General features: G+C 33.0%; 1 protein-coding gene and 1 long non-coding RNA gene across 4 annotated transcripts; one reads left to right on the top strand and one right to left on the bottom strand.

The window, feature by feature from the left end:
- The first annotated feature begins 10,671 nt into the window (after nt 1-10,671).
- On the top strand, nt 10,672-13,192 carry LOC110723422. Its single transcript, XR_002511735.1, has 4 exons — nt 10,672-10,777; nt 11,382-11,446; nt 11,541-11,930; nt 12,649-13,192. It is a non-coding gene; the product is annotated as an uncharacterized LOC110723422 (long non-coding RNA).
- Nucleotides 13,193-13,487: 295 nt separating this feature from the next.
- On the bottom strand, nt 13,488-18,118 carry LOC110723421. 3 transcript variants are annotated; one of them, XM_021902777.1, is made up of 8 exons: nt 17,433-18,118; nt 16,654-16,753; nt 15,912-15,973; nt 14,992-15,151; nt 14,447-14,616; nt 13,899-13,997; nt 13,715-13,795; nt 13,488-13,684 (listed from the first exon to the last, which is right to left on the bottom strand). In XM_021902777.1, exons 3-7 carry the CDS (start codon nt 15,962-15,964, stop codon nt 13,756-13,758), a joined length of 522 nt encoding a protein of 173 aa, XP_021758469.1. In that variant the 5' UTR covers nt 15,965-15,973; nt 16,654-16,753; nt 17,433-18,118; the 3' UTR covers nt 13,488-13,684; nt 13,715-13,755. The 3 variants fall into 3 exon arrangements, with proteins under 3 accessions (XP_021758469.1, XP_021758468.1, XP_021758470.1); XM_021902776.1 differs by having other exon boundaries at nt 13,488-13,795; nt 16,628-16,753; nt 17,433-18,117; XM_021902778.1 differs by having other exon boundaries at nt 13,488-13,795; nt 14,495-14,616; nt 17,433-18,113.
- Nucleotides 18,119-18,721: the final 603 nt, after the last annotated feature.

Genomic DNA, 18,721 nt, shown 5'->3' with positions numbered 1-18,721 from the left:
GACACCACCGATTCCTCTCTCTGTTTTAATTTTACAAATTTTGTGGTGGTTTTTTTAGGCAGGTGTTGAGTTTTCGAGGTGACAAGACTGGATTTTCAGTGCTTAGGGTTGGGTTTTGGGGTAGATACGATGTTTTCGTGGCTAGGGTAGTGATTTGAGGTGGGTATGGTGGTTTTGAGGTGGATTTCATAGCAAATCTGCGGATTTAGGTTGGTTTCAGTCGATGAAGAAGGGTGTTCAAGGAGTGGGAAGAGGCAAGGGTCAAGCACTCAGGTGGGGGAAAAAGAAGGTGATGTTCATGGAGGGGAAGGAGAAAAGGGTTAAGGGTGAGAGGGTTGGGAGGGCTGACGCGGTGGTGGGAATTGGTTGGAGAGGTGGTCTGTGCAATTATCGGCGCGTGGGGGTATGGTGGTCGACAATGGGGATGATTTTTTTAATAATTAATTCAAAAGTATACTTTTTATATAAAAAAAAATGACTTGTTTAGTAGGATTTAGGTCATCTGACCTATTCAAAGTATAGAGCTCGTAAAAGTTAACTTATTTTTTATCTATCATAATATTAGCTTATTTTGAGCTAATTATGCAAAAATTGACTTATTTTTGACAAATTTTCTAATACTCAATTGCTCTTACTCTTTCATGTGCAAGTGTACTGTTTGTATAATGTTAATAGTTTTCCAATACTTATAAAAAAAAAAAAAAAAAAAAAAAAATAATAATAATAATAATAATAAGTATAGTTCCAATACTCATTATTTCTTTCTCTCTTCTACTTTCTCCATCCCACATGGACAATACTTTTTTTTTTTAGATAGTCATTGTACTTTCAATCATTGAAATATTCCAATATACTTTTACTTTACCCAATTTTTTAATAGCCGCGTAGCTTTAAAAAAACTGAAGGAGTATATTTATTTTTATATGCATTATAAGCTATTTTAAGTTATTTAGGATTTTTCTACAACTAAGTTATTTAGGCTTTAATAACATTTTTTCTGTGAAAATTACTAACTATGGAGGCAGTGGCGGACCCAAAAATTTGACAATGGAGGGACAATGTCGATAATTCAACTAACATCAACTTGTTTTTTTTTTAAAAAACGAGTATACAAATTAATTAACTAAATAACTATCTAATTCACAACCATTAAACATTGATAATTAATGAATTCACAAAAACATTACTTAAACTTTGTAAAATAGGGTTTTATAAATATGAAAAAAAAGGGAAAACCTACTTGGCGGGGCGGTGGTTGCCGGCATTGGTGGCGGTGCTCGCTACAGTCCGGGACTCGTGGCCGCGTGGTTGGTGGTTTGTGCCTTCGTGGTTGGAAAATAGGAATAAGGGAGTAGTCGAGTGGTTTGGTTGAAATAAAACACCCTAGAAAAAAAAAAGGAATAATGTTATGAGGGAGATTTGAACCACTAATGTAGGTGAACCTCATATTGGGCCCCCCGTCATATTGTTTTTAGCCCACTACAAACTTAGCTAAGACAATCTTCTTATTTATTTCTTACACTCAATTGTATATAACTATTTTCCCTTTTTTTTTCCTGATTCAACATACGGATTAATTATTTTTAAAGACATACAAGTATATTTTAATCTACAATGGACTAATCGAGTAATGTAATCGGTTTCGATTCATAAAATTTGAGAATTGAAGTTGTAACCGATCCCTTAAATTATTACCCGAATTGAAGGGAGGAAGTACTTGACGAAATTGAAGAGGGTCCAATTGGACCAGCACAGCATTAAAATATTAATATCTTCAATTAAAAATAAAGGACAAACCAAAAAAAAAAAAACTCTCGTTTGGTTGCCAAAACGAGAACGGGGTGTGTTTTTGGGGGAAATTTTCCGCCAAAATGCAGCTGATTGTTGCTGATGTCAGTGCTTTCCCAAAATTGAAAAAAAGGAAGAGGGAGAAAGCTAAAGTTCATTGTTTCAGCCAAAACTTCAAGAATAAACACTGATGAAGAACAACAAACCAAATCTCAACTAAGTTAGTCTAATTTGGAAAAGTCGAAAATGACAAACTAAATCTGGTAAACAATGGGCTTTTTGTTGTTTAATTAGTCTTTTTGTTGATTTCAAGTTAATTTAATTATGTATTATACTGAATTTCTAGGTATTCTGAATTGGATTTTCAAGAATTGTTTGCTAAATTCAACAAAAATCATCAATTTCAGGTACTATACTTTAAAATTAACTAGTGTTTTTGCTAGGGTTACTATATAATATTATGTGAATAATTTCTAGGGTTTGTAGATAATATCAAAATAATAATTTTAGTGTTATTTCAATTGTTTCTAGTATGAACCACGAAAATCTGAACTTAATTGTTTGGGTTTGGTTTTTGGGATAGTTCATGTGACTAGTTATTAGTTATGTATTTGGGGTTGGGTTTGGTTTGGTTTGCAACTTATTCTATTTGATAATCTGAACTTATTTGTTTTGCAACTATGTTAGTAGCTTTGATGGCACTAGGTGTTGCAATTTTGCATATAGTGTAGCAACAATGATGAATGCCCAAACAAAGCATCAACAACCTGTTAAACGTATCTATGTGCAAAATTATTTTAATTACATACAAGGCCCGAAAAGAGCTTTCACATTGAAAATAGGCCACAAATTCCCTTAGGAGGTATTGTTTTGTTTTGGAATGCCGGGGAATGACAAGAAATTCATTCTTAGACAACTTTATTTTCTTGTTTCACAATTATGCGCCTATAATTTTCATACTCACCGAAACCCGTATACCTAAATTAGCCCTTGAATATGTTGAACGGAAGTTGGGAACTAACTACAACCTCGAGATTTTCGGCTCAAGTGGTGGACCGCGTGGTGTGGCTTTATTTTGGGATGCGGTTCTCTTGACTCATTTCTTTGAGCACAGGGGGTATAGACATCGGGGTCTAACCGTGTCGGTAATATACGAGGTAATCTCGACCTTAATATTATTTTACTATGTTTTGTATTATTTTGGAATTATGTGAATTTTTTTTTATTTAAGCATGTGATGATGTGAATATTATTATCTTGTGTATAAAAAAAAATCAAAATTAAGATTAAAATAAATTATCTACAATATCGATTTTCGGTTTTCTGTTATTATTTTAATTTTTTTTTCATTTTTTTTTAGTAAAATATCGGTTTTCTGTTTAATAGTTGGTAATATTTTATTTACTTATCATGTTTACTACTAACTCATATTTGGGAAATTAATTTTATTTATGTTTTCAGTTGATACATAACAGTTACATTTATTTTATTTCTTTCCTGTTATGTATGTTTACATAGTTATTACAAGTAGTTTTTTGTAAAATGAATAGCATTTAAGTATGATAGTAATTTGTGTTTGATTGTTTAAAAGCTAAAGTTAAATGATATCATCTATTTAAACTAATGTAGGAGTTGTGAATGATATCAATGCAATTAAAAAATAATTGTTGTACATTTATATAAAAAATAGTGACATAAAAAGGCTAGTGTCAGTGTGACCTAGGGGTGAAAACCTAATAGCCTAATAGGTGGATTTTCAGATTACAATTACATGTCAGAGAATTTAACTGTTAGGTAGATAAATTGAATTCCCACTTTATGCATAGTTTTTGCTAGATTTATGCTTGATATGTTGAAGCTATTATTCCCTTCTTTGGTCCGTCATCTTGTAGGGTGTAGTGCACTTATTAGGTAGGACTAAATGATTCTTATCACCTTTTTTTTAGGTTTTTTTTGTATTATTTTTTTTTATTTTTTAAATGAGGAAAATAAATCTACTCACTTCATCCACATACTCATTACCATTATGTATGTAACAATAATTTAGTTGTGTAGGGTTTCGTTAAGTTACACTTAAATTAATACTCGTACATGATATAATTATGTTTTACATTATCTCTTGCAACTTAAGGTTCTGTTAAAAATTATGAGTTTAAGTTAGCTTTTAAATAAGATAAAACCTAACAATCCACTATTTAACTATTATTAATTTGTACTTGTAGATGCATCGGACAAAGGTTGAGTATGAGGATGAGGATGAGGCTAATCATGAGGATGAAGATGAGGTAGAGGACGAGGAAGAGGATGAGGATGAGGAAGAGGAAGAGGAAGAGGAAGAGGAAAATCAAGTGGAGTACGAAGAAGGGGAAGACGAGTAAGACTTTAATAGCACAACTAGGAGTTCTTTCGGTGATGACGCTCCATAAATTTTATTTGTTATTCAAGACCAGCGTCGATTTTGTTAGACTATATAGTCTAATATTTTACGGCTACTACATGTTGCATTTTTTTAGACTCTATGGACGACCTACGGATTTATATGTTTGACTTCTGAAATTTGTAGACTATCTACCAAGTATGCATGTTTCATTTTGTAGACCTTTGGATTTTTATGATTTAGATCCCTAATCTTAACAATACTTAAAACCCAATTATTCCATTTTAAATTTCCCTTATTTATCCCCTTTTGCCCCTTACTATTGTCCTATTTTAAAAAGCTATGTTTGAAAGGTGGCATGAGTGCACCCTCATATTATAGCCTTAAGCTAAGTTAATTTTAAATAATTAAAATAAATAAAGGATGGTAATAGACTACCTTTGAAATAAAATATAAACTCAACAATCATTGACTAATGTAGGCTGTAAAAATTATGTATGAAACTTAGTTCCAAACAATTCATTTTTAAAAAGAATGTAGGCACATTCGTAATCACTATGAAAAAGGCCATACTTGATTGATTAAACTAAATAGTTTATGAGAGTAGTTTGTTGTGTGAAAATTGTAATGAACTTTGTATATGAAATTATTGGCAAAATGAATTCCAAAAACAAGAATATAATTGGTAAAGGTATAAACATGAAATAGAATTCAAAACAGGATCATAAATTTAAACTAGTTAGAATAGTAAAAACCAGTTAAGACTAAATAAGAATTCCTCTAGGTTGGGAAGATACAAGACTAAATATCAATTAGACAATTAGTAAGAACCACTACTCAAATAAGAATGTCAACTAGGTGATAAACTAGTAATTAAGATACAGAAGTTGCAGCTAATCATAGAATTAAGCTAAAACAAAAGTCTGATGTGATCATGTGATTAATTACCTTTGGGTTGGAGATGGAGGATTAATATAGCTGCTGATTGCTGCCATTAATTACTTTTGAGCTATCTTTATATATCCTCTCTCTATCTCTCCACCTATCTTTATATAATCCACTAATTAGCTATTTTCCACCAAAAATATATATGTTGTACCAAGGTCTCATTTGAAATTGACTTAATATAAGGTCATGCTTTGTTCATCAATAATCACCTTATACGAGTTATTTTCCACCAGAAATATATATGTTGTACCAAGGTCTCATTTGAAATCGAATTTAAGGTCAATATGAGAAATAAAGTGAATAGAACAAACTATAAATTTTAAAACTAGATTAAGGTGAAAGCTTGTTCAATTAAAGGTTTTGAGTTTCTTGCTTGGACATAATTGAGCTAGACTTGATCTAATTTGTTAAACCAACCATTAAAAGTAATTAATTTTACTATAAGTAGTCTTATAGTCCATTAAATTACTGATTATGCCAAACAATCCTAGTGTGAGTGTGTGGCACACCTTATTCTAATATGGTCCTGTAGACACCCATTTGTGTCTCCCCAAAACCAAACCCACTGATGAGTGCCTTTCACGTCGAATCATAATCGAATGAAACGAAAGTATGGAAAGGTCTAGTGTTGCGGAAAGTTTTATTTCTTTTCTTTTCTTTTCTCTTCTCTCTGTTTTTGAAAACTTTATTTTAAGAAAACAGTCAATCCAATTTGGTTGGTCCATGATATAGGTCCAATAGTGGTGTAGTTGTATGGGGCTTGTAAAGACCTTTCCAACGATAAGCCCAATTCCGATGAATATTGAGGAATTTATGGCCAATTTACTAAACTGGGTCTGGTTTGAGTTTTAAGTACGGCCCAATGATCTAGGGGAGGGCCTAATATGATTTATCATTCCTAATGTAATTAGGAATGGTTTTGGTCTTCTAGAACATTCTAGAAGGTTTTATCATTCTTAATTCAATTAGGATTCTTCAGAGTTTTAATCAAGATCAAATAGCATTTTCGACTGAAATTATATTATTTTATCTTCCAGTACGGGAATTTTATCAGAATTTCGAAAACGCGTTAAAAGCCGGTTTGGCGTCCAACCCCAGGCCTTGGCGCCTGGAACCAGGATTGGCGCCAGACGCCAGCCATTGGCGCCTGGCGCTAGCCACTGGTCTTGGCGCCAATGAGCCAAGGCTGGCGCCAAGGTGGTTTTGTGGTCTTCAGACTCTGTTTTGATAAATTATCTTTTATTGGATGTTTTTCTCTATAAATATCGTATCAAAACTCCGTTTTCATTCACGAATTCTCCTTATTTTGAGATCATCTACAATCCACATTCATCAACAATCACTTTATGATTCACAATTCTCTTTATTCTTAAGTTTTCATTCATCATCTTTCATTCATCAATTTTCAATAACATTGGTCTTTTAGTATTCTTTTCTATAACTTTGCTCTTTAATACAAAATTCCGCATTCACAAGATCTTGAAACACCTAGCCATATTCGAAGTTGCCTTCGCCCTAGACGTGAAAGGTTTAATTTCTGAGGGTTTGGTCCCAAATCTCTCTTTCAATTATTTAATTTAATTGTTTTGATTATTTATTTTCCTTGAAGTTACTAACGTGTGTATTTTGTAATTAGAAAGAGGTACGAGGCATCCAAGTAAGTACTTTAATGGTTTAATTGATTTTATGATGTAGATATCATGCTTAGATTGTTATTTATGGTTCCTAGTATCATGTTTAGGGTATCTTTAATATTAAGTATGATCAAGTATGATGCTTCCTATGTTATTTCTAATATTTATGATTATTTATTATTATTATGATTATTTATTATGTTGCTTGATATGCATATTATTTTATATTGTTATTGCTTGATCACCTTTATTGTATGTTAAAGGGAATTGGTATTTGCAATCACGCTTAATAAGATATTTAATAATCTTGTTAGGTTAATTGTGATTATAATTCAAGTGATCGCCAATAATAGTTTATTTGTGGATTAATGTTCAACCAACATAGATTAAACAGGTTTAGGGTTAATCCTATTGATTGTATGTTAGTCAGAAAGCGCACATGAATACGAGAAGAATAAAGTAGAGGCCTATTATTAGGGCAGGTTCAATCTCTTTTAGGTTGGATTTGTACCATCATCCCCGGACCCTTATTTGGTTCATGACCTCATGGAGTTGACGATCTCTTGGATCGTTAGTGGGTGTAACCTTCACCTCGTGAACGGTTTACAAGTTCCTTAAAAACTTGTTGGCGACTCTTTTGCTCTATCTTTTTCCCTTTTGGACGCCACCGTACTTTAGTGTATGATCACAGTGGGGTTCAAGCTAGTGGGATTTTTAAGGCTTGAAACTATTCCCTACAGGTCCATATATAACTAATAGATAAAATGATTAGTACTTCGTATATGTAGGGGTGAGCATGGGACGGGTACCCATGCCGTTAGTACTAACTGTTCAGGTACCTGATAACCAAAATCACTAAAAGTGATACCCATAACCGAAACCGATATGTTCAGGTACCCAGACTTCGAGTTCTCGAATTTTCGGATCGATTATCGGGTACCTAATAAGATATCCAATAATGATAATTAAACTTAATTATGTAGTTATTATGATATAATTTACAACTAATTAACAACAATACCATATGATCTTGACCAAATTATTAATTATATTACTAATCATTGATATTACAAAGTGATTATGAAGTAAAGTAAAAGTTCAGATTTATATTAATAGATTTAAGTAAGGAAAAAAAAAATGCTTATTGGATCAGATTGGGTAACCATTATTTTTAAAATAATACCCATAACCATACCTGATAACAAATTATCGGAATAGGTACCCGAACCGTTATAGTTATCGGATAGGGTACCCTAATTTTCGGAACGGTTACGGATCGATTTTTCGGGTAGTTTTGCTCAGGCCTACGTATATGAACTTATTTGGAGTTTGGACTTTTAAAAGTGTGTCAATTTTTGGTACAATTTATCAAATTTTGTAGTAGGTTTTCGCAATCTACACTCAGCTTCAATTTTTTGAGCTAGGTGGTGTAGTTTTACACTATGTAAGCTGGTTATTCGATCACCAATCTCATTTCCCAGGTCTAAATTGATTAAATAAATTTTGTAGTAAATAATACTCTGTATTTCATATACTTTTAAGATTTTGATGATTTAGTTTTATTCGATTTCAACTCGGGTCATTTTATTTAGGAGAACACCCAGAGATTTAAAAAAAATAAAAAACCAAAAAATTCCAAAATGACGTCGTTCATGGTCTTGCTAAAACCCTCTCAAATACCCTCCTGAAATTCTGAATATGCAAAAACTTCGAGTAATAGAATTTAAAAAACAGTTAAGAGGGATGTATATCGAATCCCACCCCCCCCCCCCCCCCCCCCTTAATCCTACATTCCTACTAATCCTAATGTCTGTTTAAAGGAGGATCCTCTGAAAGCTAAATGTTACTACTGTTAAGGTAAAATAAAATGATTTTCACAGCTTTGTATTTTTGATAATTTTTATATAACATTTAAAATAGCAAAACAAAATATATTGATATAGAATTAGATAGAAGAGCCTCTAAGAATTGTGATTATTGTACTATTGCCATAAAAATGTTATTGAACTAGTATAGCACCCGTGCGATGCACGGCTTACGAATCTTGATACTCAGATTCAATTCACAAAATTTCAAAATACAATGATTTATTGAGTAATAATAAACTTTACTTATAAATATGTCTTAATCATATATTTTTAACCTTCAAAGTAATGATATACAAAGTACAACTTGAAAACAACCCCCCTTTTTATTTATTTATTTATTTATTTATTTATTTTTATTCTTAGATTATATGGAAAGATTTGAAAAATAATTCAACTTAATGAACTAACAATCAATACCCACGTTAAGTCATATTTTTTTCCCCTCATTTCTACTTGCGCCGTTGGCCACCTTATTTTTAAATGGGGGGATTTTTCTATGTGGATGGTCACATCGTGTGGCTGTGTTACTCGAATTACTCGATCAGGGGTTACTTGAGTTAATTTTGACCGAGTAACTCGTAACCCCTAACTGAACCCCTCGTGTAAACCCTTGACCGAGTAACCCGAGTAATCCTTGATCGAGTAACTCCTGACCGAGTAACCTATCTCCGAGTAACTCCTAACCGAACACCTCAAGCTACCCATGACCGATTAACCCCTAACCGAACCCCTCAAGTAACCCCTGAATTAAATCCCAAAAGAGTAACTCGAGTAACCCATGACCGAGTAACCCTTGACGAATAACCCCTCGAGTAAAACCTGACCGAGTAACCCCTTAGTAACCCATGACCGAGTAACTAACCCCTGACCGAACCCCTCTAGTTACCCCTGACCGAACCCCTCAAGTAAACCTTGACCAAGTAACTCGAGTAACTATTGGCTGAGAAACCCCTGATCGAGTAACCTCTTAAGTAACCCATGATCGAGTATTTAACTAACCCTTGACCGAACCCCTCAATTAACTTCTGACTGACCCCTTAGGTAACTCTTGACCAAGTAACTCGAGTAACCCCTGCCACACGATGAGGCTAGCCACATTTAAGAATTTGCCTTTTAGTTGGCTATCTCTCTACTCTAACTTAATACGAAGTATATTTTTGGAAAAAGTTTACGATTATAATAACAATATGATCATTATATATTGTACTTCGTATATCACAAATAATTTCGTATTCTTTTTCTCCTCAATGGTCTCTAAAAACACTTAACGTTTAACATGAATTTTTTTTAAAATAGGATTTATGATCCCATCACTTACTACCTTGATTTTATTATGTGATGAATTTACCCGATCATCACCACACATCTATTGGACCTTCGACAACCAAATATCTAAAATATAAAATAGATAAAAAAAAAAAGCAAAAACAGGGACACGTGGCAGCCATGAGCTAGTATACCCTGTTTTAGTATAATATATAGATTAGTCAGAATTTTAGTACGAATATTAAAAATAAAAATTATTATATCAAAAAAATAACACAATGACATTAATTAATATTTGTTAAATAAGTGTTTTTTAAAAAAAAAAAAATCGAAATATATTTGAATAAGTAAGAAGGTATATATAAATTGTTTTGGGCCATTATAACACGGTGCAAGCACTTTTCCAATGGTATACCAAACTCAACACTCTATCAGACATAAAGTCGAGGGTTCGGTCCCTAGCAATGCCTCCCCCCCCCACACCTTTTTTTAATTTTTTTTAATATTAATATTAATATTAATTTAAATTTAATTACTTCATATGTTTATTTTACCTTTAGATAAATTTAAATTTAATTTTAATTACCTCTTATATTGACACTAATTATCTTTTTTGGTTCCTCGAAAAAAATTAATAAAAATTCTCTTATTTGATACTTGTGTTTGACCAGAACAAACATCCTCCAATCACGTGAAGGAGCATTGTAAAGTCAATCAGATGGTCCCCCTTTTGTTTTGTTTTTTTCAAACGACTTCTCATAAGAAAAAAAACCCTATCCCTTTCTCTTCCAAAATTAAATAATCTCTCCTCTCATAATTCTTTTGTCGTGGAAGCACAGGGCCATAGTTGAAGTTCTTGCAAGTTGCAACATCACCATCTCATTCACTCTGATTAGGTAGTTATCATCTCCCTCATGGGTTTTGTTCATCAATGGTTGATTTCCATTTTTGAATTACATGCATCAAGTCGTTTACATGCCTAGTTTATATGGCTATTGTTCTTCAATTTCGAGTTTCAATTCCAATAGAGTTGCCAAATTTCGTTGTGTAATTGTTATTTTTTCTAAGTATTATTGTGATTTTTATTGTATATCCTGTGAGTTTGATTGCTAAATTTTGAATTTGGTTTGAATCTAACGTTATTTAGTAGTATTAGTGTTAGGTTTATTGAGGATGTATGTGTTTGGGTGAATAATTTAATTCTTTCTCTTACTCGTAGTTTCTGGTGGAGTTGGTACTTTATATTTCCTTTCTCGGCTCGTTGAATGTCTTGTTTTTTATAGTTGATTTGCTTGTTTTTAGTAGTTGATTTAGAAATTGATTTTTTTTTTTTTCTGTTTTTGGTGGTGGAATTGTGAATTGGCAGGTGGTTAATTTTGGTTTTTGGTTGATCTTATGATGGTTTACGTGTTATTTTGATTTTTCAAAAAAAAAATTCTTACAATAATTTACATTTTTTAGTCTATTTATTTATAGTGGTGTTTGTTTATTGACTGAAAGGTATGGCGGATTCAGGTGAAACATGGTTTACCGTGACGGTTGATGATGAGGCAAAGGATCTTTTGGTGAGCATGTTATTACACTATTGTTGTTTTAAGGAATGAATAATATAGTTTTCCGTTTAAACTAATTTAATCTAATTAAATATGTTCTTATCAGTTTCTTCCAGATCATATAAGTGATCTCTTTGGGGGGTACAAAGGAGGTTCATGTTCAAAGAGGCATTGGTGACTCAAAGACTTATGAAGTTGAGCTCATGGAGGTCAGGGGTGGAGAAGAAAAATGTTTTGGAGAGGGTTGGCATGTCTTCGTCGAGGAAAATGGTGTGGAGATTGGTGATATATATTAATCATAACGTGTCTGGGTGGTAATTTATTTAAGGTGGATATTTGGAGGGCTGGCGTTGAAATCACCCGTAACACTATTTTGATCTCATCTGATTCAAGCGATGATGATGGTGATGGTGATGATACGATGGAGCCTATCCAACCACCTCCTCCCTCCTTCAAATTCCAATTCATCAAAAGCTACATATCCAAACAAACAATTGTAAGTTTAATTTATTACGTGTTTCTTTTAAAGATCTTTTACTAAATTAGCTAGTTTAGAAATTATAAATTTCAAATCTAATTTTTGTACTATGAAATCATTCACTTTTGTTTTGTTCTTCTATCCAAGCAACTGAAATTATACGACCATAAAAGAATGATAAATTTTCTTTTGATTAGTCTCATGTTAATATTTTGGGGGTAAATAAGTACTATATATATATCTCTTGTTGCAGGTCTATGATGCATAATACATTTTTTTTTAATTGGAGCATAATACAGAAGTTAAAACTCTAAATTGTTAGTTGTATTGTGATTGATTATAAAAATATTGCATTTATTAGCTATCTTTTGAATTTTTACAAGATTTGAATAATTAAAAGTTAGTTAGGAACAGGGGTGCTTATATGTTATTGTCTTATGTTCATTAAGAGTATGAATGATAGGAAAAGGCTATTATATGAAATCTGGCAAAAACCAAATAAACCCAAATAAAAAAGTGAAAAAAACAAAAAGGAATTTTTCTTCCAAGTTAATATTTTGATAAGAAATTAGCTAGTTTTGGACTTAACGAATTTTTAATTATCTATTTTGGTAAATATTTTTATTAAAGTAGCTAATTCAGTAAAAGATCCCTCTTTAAATGGGTTGTTTGTTTGATTTTATACTATTGTATCTTATTTTATTGTTTTTTTTTTTTTTTTTGATTTTTGATTTAGTACGTTCCCGTATCCTTTGCCCATGCATATTTTAATGGCCTTAAAGACCCCTTGTACTGTTGACTTGTATAATCGTCGGAAATGGAGAGCCACAATGCACATTAAGTACAATCGAAATCGGAAGATTGTGGCTTGCAAAATCAAGAAAGGAGTTTCAAAATTCATTACGTGTGAAGAGGTTAAAGTGGATGCAAAGGTTCTTGTTGAGTAAGTGGCACTAGTAGAAAAAGGCTTATTTGCGTCGCTCATTTATAGTGTATTTGCGTCGCTTCTATGAGCGACGCAACTGCTCGCGACGCAAATAAGAGTCATTTGCGTCGCTCCTTTATAAACAAGCGACGCAAATGTCTCTTCTGATAAACTTATTTTTTTGTGGAGCGACGCAAATGACTCTTCAGATAAACTTATTATTTGTTATTTGCGTCACTCCTTTATAAAAGAGCGACGAAAATCACTTTTCTGATAAACTTCTTTTTTGTTATTTGCGTCACTCCTTTATAAAGAGCGACGCAAATGACTCTTCTGATAAACTTCTTTTTTGTTATTTGCGTCACTCCTTTATAAAAAAGCGACGCAAATGACTCTTCCGATAAACTTATTTTTTGTTATTTGCGTCACTTGTTTATATAGGAGTGACGCAAATGACTGAGTAGACAATAAAAAACTGCTGTATTTGCGTCACTTGTTTGTTTAATGAGTGACGCAAATGAGGTGAATTTTATTTTTTTTAATTATAATATAATAATTGCCTTGTATATGTTTGTAGTACTTGTTTTCCTTACTAGTGGTATAAAGTAATATGCTAACACTAATATAACTGAAATTAAAATGCAATATTATTGAATAATGCAAATGTAAATTTCGGCAGAGTCTCCTTTGTAATTTGGCCTACCCATAAAATTGGGAATGACGACATTATATTAACAACCTGTCCAATAATTTACATCTCAATATCATAGACATTATACTCATCATCCCAACACCAATTAACCAAATTACTTCATTTCAAGCCTATAATCCAAAACAAGAGTCAAACATGCGATAAGTGGTAAATCTAAAGTTCAACATTACATATAAAATACTCTGCCCAAATATCTCGGATCTCATTTATCTCCTCCTCGGTGTACGGTGTAGTTCTTGAAAAATCCTATCAACACAACAAATATACAAGAGGAAAGTTTTAATTCAAGATTGTAGCTAACATCAAATTGTATTTATCAAACAAAAATGAAATATTTGACAACTCATACCTGAATAAGATCTTCACTGCTATGGTGATGTTCAAGTATTTCGTACATATAACGCATGACGTAGTAGCCACACTCACGTCCACCCAATTGTTGAGGACACTACAATAAAAATTATAAAAATTAAAAAACCTAAAGATTCTATTAGAGAAAACACATATTATCGGGGATAGAATTGCATTACATATTTACATTAAAATAGACATTCACTACAAAATACAAATAAACTCATTACCAGTGTGAATTGAATGGTCTAACAGGAAGAGCAGCTATTGAAATTACATAGTATAGCAAGTGGTTTTAATAATACAAAGTAGACTACACTGTACACAAAATTGGCTATTTACGCATAGTAAACCACACAACTAGAAATGGCTCCCAGTGATACCGAGCCATGGTGATATATTCAAGGCCTCTGGAACCAGTGAAAGGAGAGTTTAACAATGCAAGAAAGGATACAGAAAACACACTGCACTATTAGATTCCACAATCAAACTCACAACACAACCAATTATGATTAGCATGGCAGCTCTTTCATGTCATTTATTTACCGAGAGAATTTCGTGCACATATCATTACCAAGGGCATCCGAGTAATACCCATTGTAATTCAGGCAAGTCCAAAACCGAGCAAGGCCGAACTCCCCGTGCTTGGGAGACTTGAGATAAGATGAATGCAGTTCTTTAAGATTTTCATCGAAATTTTTCTTTATCAAACTTACCTGCCGATGAAATACAGAAGAATAGGACCAATCAGCTATTTACTTATTCCATCATCCTTAAATTTAAAACCTAAAGAGACATTCTTAAGAATAAAGTCAAACAAAAATGAACAATCATCATTATATTAGTTTCTTGAAGAAACTTAGCCAAATCAAACAAGAATGCAGATCCAAAATGAGGACAAAAGGTATGAAACTCCTCCCCCCCCCCCCCCCCTCCACACACCCCTATAAACAGACAAGGAGTACACTAACGATAAGTAACATCTATCACTAGAATGGAAGTTGTTTTGCAGGAACCTCAAATGAATTAGAGTTATGTCAAACGGCAAAGCTTAATACAGGCAGAGAAATAATGCTCTATAAGTCTTTTACCTGAGAAATATTGATCTGTGAAATATGGTCTATCAAACCCTGGTTGTCAGACTGAAAATCTCCCACTCCATTGACAAGGCATGATCGAAAATCTAAGGCACATTGCAAAATTCTCTCAATGTTGTTTGATATGGATAGAGTTTCACCAGATAGGAAGCATCTGAAAAAGAGAAAATCACTTGTCATCTAAAGGTTGCTCGCCAAATGTACCAAATATAGCGCATGAAGATAACATTAATTAAGCAACAACCTGTATCATCAACTTGGACAGGTCATATATGATAACTACGTGAACGACTCCAAAACTGTGGCTTCCTTCAGTTCTTTACTGGTAAAAATTTACCTCTTCAAAATGACTATGTACTTTATCATAGAACAGTCATTTTAAGATCCTTTTGTATGTCACATAGTCACATAATCCTCATTCCAAAAAGTTAAGAATTTACCATAATCTTAACAGGAGTATACTTGATTCTTTTACATAAAACTCTTCTCTAATCGTTGTAACACATGTGCATCTTCTTTTCCCTAATTTTTAATGTTCAATAAGGGGTGTCCAGACAAGCACCAACAAGGGTCTTACACTAAGAGCTTAATTCATCTATTACTGCATTACTGCTCTCATCTAGTTTTGCTTTCATAACTACTTCATTCATCTCACAAAAGTTGTCCACTTTTGACATTTCACAAAAATTTAAGTTCATTAGACATAACCCAAAAATTTAGTTGTCCAAGTTTTCCTTACTATTATGGTGGAATCCACTATATTCATATACAGGTATTCAAGCAACGACAAAAGATGACATAGTATAAATGGTATGTCAGTTAAGAAGGGGAACATCTTCAAAATGGCTAAGTTGTTGCACTAATAGAGCAATAATCGACACATAAACTACTAGAAGCACGCAATCTTTGCTTACATGCGCTTTGTATCTGTTAGATACGCCATATGCACAGATTCTAGATCCATCATATCTTTGACCTGCAGTAAAACAACTCAGAGGTGAGGTAGAGATCACAGACATCCAGAAAAGTGCATATACTACAAGAAATGGAAAAAGAAAAGGATAACACTTCAGAGAGAGAGAGAGAGAGAGAGAGAGTAAAGAAGGGCAAAATGCTTAAAGTCAAGCCTTAGGAAGTCCTGTCATCAGATGTGAAGAAGGCTTACTAGTCTAGCACCAACTATGTCAACTCCCAAGCCCCTTCATAAGCAACGGGTGTCACTTTCCACTGTTCAGATTTCTGAACCACTAAAAACTCTAAATGATCATACAGTGAGGCCATTATGAATAAGAATACAATGCAGGGGGTTAAAGCAGTAGAATTGGTATAGATATAATGTATTTAGAGCTCTTGATTTTTATTTTTCAACCTATATTAGTTTTATTTAAAATAAAGCACTCTAGTCGAGTAAATCTGATAGAACCGCTTCAATAATTTCCTCTTTAAATGCCTGACTGATTCATCTGATGCACCTCATGTGGCCATGCAAACTAAGGAGAGAAGAAAGGGACAAACCGACAAGCAAGGGTTTTTTTTTTTTTTTGAAGGGTGTTGAGAGAAATCAAATAGATAGAAATATGTTATTATAGAGAACCAAGAGACAAAAGACAGAAAAAGAAACAAGGTATACTTATAGGTTATAGCACTGGCTCAAACCTCATGCTTGAGGGAGAAGCAAAATCTACTCCAGGATAAATCCGATAACTGCGATAGCACATATTGCTGCAACGTGGAGACAAAATGATTAACCTGATGCCTGAAACGCAACAGTAAACTACGTCATCAACCTGTGATTATGTGGAGTCACTTGAGATTGTACATAAATGTGGAAATCTATTGTAAGTTGGATTATAAATATATTGATCAAGAACATGAATAAAAAAGAGGATATAGTAGGGATTAGTTACAGAACAGAATTACATAAGGCTATTGCTTTGTCATTCATATCAAAGAAGCAGCCATATATGTAAGAGCCACTTCAAAACAATTGATTGTTGTTTTCCATTTACATATTAAAACTAAGTAGAAAGCATTGTCTCATCAAAGGCCTTGTTTAGCTACTGCTTATTGGTAAGGGAATAAATGGAAGGCCCAGAAATCTATACTATTTGCCTAGAAAATTTCCAAAACGTCAAGTTCTTTATGTAACAACTTATCTTGGAGCTCTATGTAGATTGTTGTCTTCTTTAATTCAACAAATTTCAAACTCTCTTAAAAGTTACAGTAGTCAAACGCCCACCCATGGCATTGCAACCAAGAATACAGTTTTATAGATTCAACTTCTTGGGTGTTTCTAAAAATTCAATTAAATCTGCCATATAATTTCTAATTAGTGAACTAACACTAAACCTGAAATTAAACTAAGTCATTGTTCAAGTTAAATGCTACATTCTATCTACCATGAAAAGATTGAACATAAATAGAAGCAATCTTACCATAAGTGAAATTGACTTCAAAAATTCAACAATGTCGAGCCGAAATCAATTTTTGGGGGCGAAATTAAGCGATTTTTCCACTCGAAAATTCAAAAATTCAACATTGCTGTAATTTGCTTGAACTTCCTCGGGTTTTTGGGGGCGAAATTAAGCGATTTTTCCACTCGAAAATTTCAGTTATTGCTCGAATTTTTTCAGCAGGATTTTTAATTGAATTTTTAGGGGTTTCTAGGGTTCGAATTCGTATGGAATTGAGTACATTTTTTGCTCGAAATGGGGGATTTTTGGTCGAAAATAATCAATTTTTCTGGGGTTTAAGGGTTCGAATTAATTAGGGTTTTTGGTCTAAATTTTTGCTCGAAATTGCTCGGATTTGCTGCCGATTATGGGTGTTGAACTTGATTGCGATTTTGGATGTTGAATTTGCTGGGGAATTGCAGTTTTTTGGGCGAATTTGTGGATGTTTTTTGGGCGAATTTGTTGGATTGAAGGGTCGAATTGCAGTTTTCTGTAGAAGCAACTCTGTTTTTTTCTTTTTGTTTAGTGAATTAGTGAAAGGTAGGCGTGAAAAGCTAGGGTCAAAAAAGCGCAGAATGAATAACCTAAAATGCAACAGAGTTATTTGCGTCACTTTATAATAAAAATGCGACGCAAATAACAAAATCTGAAATGCTGAAAATTTGTTATTGCGTCGCTCATTTATTAAAAGAATGACGCAATTTATTCACTCCCTTATTTGCGTCGCTTGTCAATAAATGAGTGACGCAAATAAGGTTATTATATGCGTCGCTTCAATAAATAAGAGCGACGCAAATGATAGAAAGCTAACATATACTTGACTTTTGCGTCGCTTCTTTAATAACAAGCGACGCAAATAACTTTAAAGGATGGTAAAAATACACATTTGCTTCGTTCTTTAGAATGAGTGACGCAAATATGACGATGCAAATGAGCCTTTTTCTACTAGTGTGGCATGGATCCCCATCTCTAACATTTACATTTCTTTGATTGGTATGGACCCCCATTTCTAATATTAACATGTAGCGTTTTGTCTTGGTGATACTCTCACTGCATTATGGACCATGTTATATCTTAGTCTAATGTAGTACAATGTTTGTTCAGTTTCTAAAACATTTTAAGGACTTGCGCCAATATTTTGTTATGAAATGAAGGCTTTACTATCTTAAATCATTTAAGTGTTTTTTGTATTTGGTTAGATCTATATGAGTCTGCAGTATTAGTATGATCATACTTTAAAATGTTGACTTATTCCATTATACTGAGGTAGT

Source organism: Chenopodium quinoa, unplaced genomic scaffold, assembly GCF_001683475.1.
Source record: "Chenopodium quinoa cultivar QQ74 unplaced genomic scaffold, ASM168347v1, whole genome shotgun sequence".
Taxonomy (NCBI): Eukaryota; Viridiplantae; Streptophyta; class Magnoliopsida; order Caryophyllales; family Amaranthaceae; genus Chenopodium; species Chenopodium quinoa.
This window is presented reverse-complemented; position numbering and strand designations above follow the sequence as displayed.